General features: G+C 37.0%; 1 protein-coding gene across 1 annotated transcript; it reads right to left on the bottom strand.

Moving 5' to 3' along the window:
• Positions 1-4,512: 4,512 nt before the first annotated feature.
• On the bottom strand, positions 4,513-5,622 carry LOC114741685 (uncharacterized). Its single transcript, XM_028929942.1, has 2 exons — positions 4,957-5,622; positions 4,513-4,866 (listed from the first exon to the last, which is right to left on the bottom strand). Exons 1-2 carry the CDS (start codon positions 5,620-5,622, stop codon positions 4,513-4,515), a joined length of 1,020 nt encoding a protein of 339 aa, XP_028785775.1.
• Between the last annotated feature and the right edge of the window lie 1,065 nt (positions 5,623-6,687).

Raw genomic sequence — 6,687 nt, 5'->3', positions numbered from 1 at the left:
TACCCCCCCTTCCATGAACAAATTCGGCCAAGAGGTTTTGTTGAGAGGGAATTTTGTGTTCTTGAGTTCTAGGAGAGAGAAAGGAAGAAAGAAGAGAGAGAAAGAGAGAAAGCAAGCTTAGACACCTCTAATCGCCGATTAAGAGCTAATTAAGGTATGTTTACCTCCCTAAGTGTTAATTATTTTTAGTTGATTATTTATTTGATGAAGATTAGGATTAATTACCTTGATTAATTATGGTTTAGTGATAGCTAAGATTAATTATGTTATTTGATTAAGGATTAGTAAGTGATTAAGGTTAGCTACCCTAATTAACTAGTGATTAGTTATGATAATTGAAGGATGATTAATTACGGTTAATCATGTTGATTAAGGATTGATTAAAGCTTAATCATATTGATCAGAGAATGATTAATCATGTTGATTAAGGAATGATTAAAAGTTAATCATGTTGATTAAGGAAGGATTAAGGATTAATCGTGTTGAGTAGAGAATGATTAATGGTTAATCCAAGAGGGATTAGTGACTTAATCTTAGAGGATTATGACTATGTGACTTGAGGACCTTAATTAAGTATTGGATTAAGGATTAAGGGTTAGTGATTAACCAAGAAAGCATGATTAATCATGGATTAAGGAAGAATTCCAAGACCTTAATTGAGGATTAAGGCTTGGTCAAACCAAGGTCAAAGGTTTAGGAAAGGTATACAGAAATTATAAATTGAAAGGCACAAGGGTAGCATTATATTGAGAAAGAATGGTATACTGGATATGGAATTTACCATACCCTTACTGTATGGTTGATAGGCAATTCTTCTGGAAACTTAAGAGGATATCAAGCAAGGGAACAAGGAGGAAACGTTAAGCGTGGAACTGAGGTAGCATGAATTGCAATTATTTTGTTGATATGCATTTGGTGTTTCTGCTATGTGTGTTTATGTGCCATGAGAATGTTTATGCCCAGATGATGTGAACTCCTTGCAATGTATGCCTTGGCTCTTGCATGTTTGAGTTTTGACCAGAATGATTATATGCTCCATGATATGATGACATGGATACAGAATGGTTATAGCATGGCATAAAGACTAGAAATGTTATTTTACTGCATGTAGCATGACATCTTATGCATGTTGACTTGATGGTTGTATGTTCAATGCTACTAGGATTTCTATGAAATCTCATTCCTCCTATAACATGATATCCTAGGTGCCACTACTGCTAAGGAGAAGGGAAAGGAAATAATCACGGCTTGAGGAAGTTATGAATTATGTAATGTATTATACGGTTTTGAACCTTTCTCTTTCAAGCCATGTAAGCATACTATGATCATGAACACATGATGTGATAACCTTTTTGAATGTATATTAATGATAGAGTAGCTTTATATGTGATTATGGTATGATTATAGTGAAAAACGAAATGCTGTTAGAATCAGTGAAAAAGGGGATAAAAATGGTCTAGATTTGACCAAAATTTGACCAACAAAGACCCTGGTCAAATAGTTGACTTTTTCCCTGAAATTTGGCATGCAAATAGATTTTATTTTTCCCTTTAAAATGAGTGGTAAAGCATCACATTCAGAGCTCTGTGCAAGAAGTTATGCTTTTTCAAAGTTGGGCAAAAATCCTGGAAAATAGAAAAATGACCAAATGAATAGTACTTTTTGAAATTAAAAACGGATGCGTTTCTGATTAAAGTGGAACCTGAGGTCATTTTTCCTTGATAGATGATGTTAAGGGCTTCGAGTGAGACTTGGAACGACCTTGTTTTGATTTTTCTAGAATTAGTTATGATTTCCCAAAGTTATGCCAAGAATAAGGTTACAGTGAATAGTAATGCGGGAAAAGAAATTTTCAAATTCAGGTTTTTCAACCCGGTAACCTTAAATTGCGCTTCCGAATGTCTTAACTTGGCACAATATAAGGTCGTAAACGTAAGGTGTTACAACCAGCGTGATTCAAGTTTGCCTGGAAATAGTCTCAATTTTGAATTGTGAAGTAACACTTTTTGCCCAGCTTCAAAGACCATAGGTATAATTTTCTGATTATGATACTTCTTGGTCCTTTCCTTATAAAGCCTTGCACTTTCATAGGCATTAAGGTGAAATTCCTCTAATTCATTCAGTTGAAGGAGCCTTTTTGCACCAGTAGCTTGAAAGTCAAGATTGAGCTTTTTTATGGCCCAATAAGCCCCATGCTCCAATTCTACAGGCAAATGACATGCTTTTCCGAACACCAACCGATAGGGAGATATCCCAATCAGAGTTTTATACGCTGTCCTATAGGCCCAAAGAGCATCATCCAGTTTTAATGACCAATCTTTTCTTATTGCACCTACTATCTTCTTGAGAATACTTTTGATCTCTCAGTTGGATATTTTAGCTTGGCCATTTGACTAAGGGTGATAAGCCAAAGTTACCTTGTGCTTTACACCATATTTCTTCATCAGGGCTTGAAATTGATCATTGCAAAAGTGGGAGCCATCGTCACTAATGATAGCTCAAGGTGCTCCAAATCTAGTGAAGATGTTTTTCTTTAAGAATTTGATCACAATTTTAGCATCACTAGATACATATGTCGTAGCTTCAACCCATTTCGAGACATAGTCTACAGCGACCAAAATTATTCTTGATTGAGAGACTTTGGAAAAGGGCCCATGAAATCAATCCCCCCTACATCAAAGAGTTCAACTTCCAGAATATTATTCAAAGGCATTTCATTCCTTCTTGATATGTTTCCCACTCGTTGACACCAATCACATCGAATCACAAAGGCATATGCATCTTTAAATAGTGAAGGCCAATAGAGACTACTTTGAAGGACTTTGGTAGCAGTTTTCTCTCCTCCAAAGTGCTCGCTATAGGCAAAAGAATGACAACACTCTAAAATATCTTGTTGCTCAACTTTTGAAACACATCTTCTTATCATTTGATCGGCACATCTTTTGAACAAATAAGGCTTTTCCCAGAAGTACATCTTTGTATCGTGAACAAATTTCCTCTTTTGGTGGGAGTTAAGGTCTAGTGGCAAAGTTCCACAAACCAGATAATTAACCAGATCTGCATACTATAGAGTAGTCGAGTCATCCACAAAGAACAGGCATTCATTGGGGAAAGCTGCATTGATCTCTTAGCAATAATCATATTGAGCTCCACTACTCAATCGAGATAGATGGTCCGCTACTTGGTTTTCAGTGCCCTTCCTATCAATAATTTCCAAGTCAAATTCTTAAAGCAAAAGGACCAAGCGAATCAGGCGTGCTTTGGAATCTTTCTTGGTAAATAGGTACTTTAGAGCAGAGTGGTCTGTATAGATAGTCACTTTGGTGCCTACAATATAAGGGTAGAATTTCTCACAAGCAAACACCACTGCCAGTAATTCTTTTTTTGTAGTAGTGTAGTTAAGTTGAGTGTCATTCGGGGTTTTACTTGCATAGTAGATGGAATGGAAGACCTTTTCTGCCTTTTGTCCTAGCACTGCTCCAATGGTGAAATCACTATCATCTGCCATAATGATGAAGGGTAGCTCCCAATTAGGTGCCACTAAAATTGGTGCTGATGTAAGCTTCTTCTTTAACTCCTCAAAAGAGTTCATACAAGCGTTATTGAACTTGAACTCCCTATCTTTCTCCAACAAATTGCACAAAGGCTTAGTGATTTTAGAAAAATCTTTAATGAAACGGTAGAATCCCTCGTGATCCAAGAAACTTCTAATACCCTTTACACTTGTTGGTGGAGGCAATTGCTTAATAACAGATACCTTTGCCTTGTCAACTTCTAGGCCCTGTTTGGATACTCGATGACCAAGGACAATGCTCTCTTGCACCATGAAGTGACATTTTTCCCAATTCAAAAAAGTTAGTTTCTTCATATCTTTACAAAACAGCTGCCAAATTATCTAAGCAGCAATTAAAAAAATCTCCAAAAACGGAGAAGTCATCCATGAACACTTCAATTAGCAAAGATAGCCATCATACACCTTTGGAATGTTGCTAGAGCATTGCAAAAACCAAATGACATTCTTTCGAAAGCAAACGTGCCATATGGGCAAGTAAAGGTTGTTTGCTCTTGATCATCTAGGGCTATTATGATTTAGTTGTCGCCTAAATATCCATCCAAGAAACAATAGAATTCTTGCCCAGCAAGTTTATCCAACATCTGATCAATAAATGGCAGCAGGAAATGGTCTTTTCTAGTTGCTGCATTTAACTTTCGATAGTCCATGCAAATTTTCCACCCAGTCACAGTACGAGTTGGAATTAGCTCATTTCAGGTGTTAGCCACTACAGTTATAATGCCTTTTTTAGGGACACATTGAATTGGGCTCACCCATGAGCTATCAGAAATAGGGTATACCCTGCCAGCGAAAAGCCATTTAAGGATCTCTTTCTTGACCACCTCTTTTATAACCGGGTTTAATCTCCTTTGATACTCAATGGAAGGTTTGTGACCATCTTCTAATAAAATCTTGTGCATGCACAAAGAAGGGCTGATCCCTTTTATGTCAGCAATGGACTACCCAATAGCTTTCTTGTGGTTTCTCAAGACCCTTAATAGTTTCTCCTCTTGCAATGTGGATAACTGAGAAGAAACAATCACAGGTAATGTAGTAGAACTAACCAAGTAGGCATACTCGAGATGCGAAGGTAAAGTCTTCAACTCCAATACCAGCGATTCATCAACAGAAGGCTTTAGTGGAGAGATTAAAGCACTAGTTATATCAAGAGGCTCAAAAGTCTTACCTTTTTTATAAGGAAATGCTTCAATACTCATCATTTCTACATTCACTTCAACCTTTCCATCAATACTACTCGTTTCTCCAATCAGCAATGCTTCCAAGGGATCTTCGATCAAAGAGTTACTCAACTCCTCTTACACTGTAGAGTCAATCACATCAATAAAATTACAATGAAGAGAATCATCTGGAAACTTTAGGGCTTGATTCATGTTGAATATCACCTTCTCATCATTTACTTGCATGGTGATCTCACCCTTTTCCACGTCAATAAGAGTTCTTATAGTAGCTAAGAATAGCCGTCCTAAAATAATAGGGATGTTCCAATCTACCTCACAGTTTAACACAATAAAATCAGCTGGGAATATGAATTTATCTACCTTCACCAAGACATCTTCTATAATCCCTTTTAGATGTGAGATACTTCTGTCAGCAAAGAGCAATGTAACAGTTGTTGGCCTTACTTCACTCAAATTTAACCAATTGAAAATAGCTAGAGGCATTAGGTTAACACTTGCTCCCAAATTGCATAGAGCTTTTCTATTGAAGTGTTTGCCTATGTTGTGTAGAATATAAAAACTACTTAGATCTCTCAATTTGAGTAGAAGTTTTCTCTGCAAGATGGCACTATAATCTTCAGTAAGGGCTACTGTTTCAAATTCACCAAATCTCTTCTTCTTGGAGAGAATGTCCTTGAGAAACTTAGAATACTTAGGCATTTGCTCTAATACTTCAGTAAATGGGATGTTGATGTGTAATTGCTTAAACATGTCCATAAATTTCTTGAGCTGGACATCTTTATCTTTCTTCCTAAACCTTTGAGGAAAGGGAAGTGGCGGCATCTGTGTAAAAGGAGGAGGAGTTGTCTTCCTCTTTTTATCATCAACCATTTCACCCTTTATATTTTTCCCTCGAACCACATCATTGAGATTTTCTTCTGTTTGTTTCCTTTTCTTGGTCTCTTCCTTTTCTACTATAGCACCTTCTTCTCAAACTATTAGTGATGTCTTTGTTGGTCTTACTAGGCCTCAGAATGTCAGTAGTTACTTTCCACTTCTCAAACTGATAGCTTTATACTCTTTATTACCATCCCTTTTTAGATTAGGAATGGTATCACTTAGAAGGCTATTTCTTGTGAGTACATTCATTTATGAAGCCAGTTAACCCATTTGAACCTCGAGATTCTTGATAGCAGTTTCATGGAGAGAGAATGTTGCCTTATTCTTAGCCCTTGCAGATTCTTGATTTGCTAATAACTGAGCAAACATCTTCTCAATTTTGGATTCCTCCTTCTGAGGATGCTGCTGTTGCAGTTGATGCTGCTGTGGTTGGCCAAGAAAACTAGGAGGTCCCATTTGTTTAGCACTAGATGATAATATTTGTGGCGGGTTCAAACTTGGCCCATTTCGCCATGAGAAATTTAGGTGATTTCTCAGATTTGGATTGTAGGTTTGAGAGTGAGGGCTTCCTTGTGGTCTTCACTGCACATTATTCATATAATTGACTGTCTCCAAGGTGTATAGGCACTAATCAGAATGATATTCCTCATTACAGTGGTCACAAGTGTATCCTGGAGCCTGAAGTGCATGAACTCCTGCAGCATTTCCCTTCTTAATCTGCAGTTCTAGATTGTCAAATCTCTTAGAGATTGCTTTAAGTTGCAATGCAATATCTCTTGATAATGAAGAGCTAGGCTCCTTATATCTCCCAGAACTTTGCCTTCTCTTGTTATATTATTGCATAGTGCTAGACGCCACCTCTTCATACAATTCGTATAGCTCATTTACCTTCATCTTTCCGATTCCTCCATTTAAAGCGGTATTCAACATTGTCACTGTCTAATCATTCAACCCATTTCTGAAGGCTTCTATTAGAACATATTTCTTTTGCTCATGATTTGGACAATTTCTTCACATATCCTTGAATCTTTCCCAAGCGTCATAGAATAACTCATT

The sequence above is a fragment of the Neltuma alba genome, unplaced genomic scaffold (assembly GCF_004799145.2).
Source record: "Neltuma alba isolate B1F8T4 unplaced genomic scaffold, ASM479914v2 tig00003462_pilon, whole genome shotgun sequence".
In the NCBI taxonomy this organism is placed as follows: Eukaryota; Viridiplantae; Streptophyta; class Magnoliopsida; order Fabales; family Fabaceae; genus Neltuma; species Neltuma alba.
The sequence above is the reverse complement of the archived record's forward strand: the minus strand, read 5'-3'. Positions and strand labels throughout refer to the sequence as shown.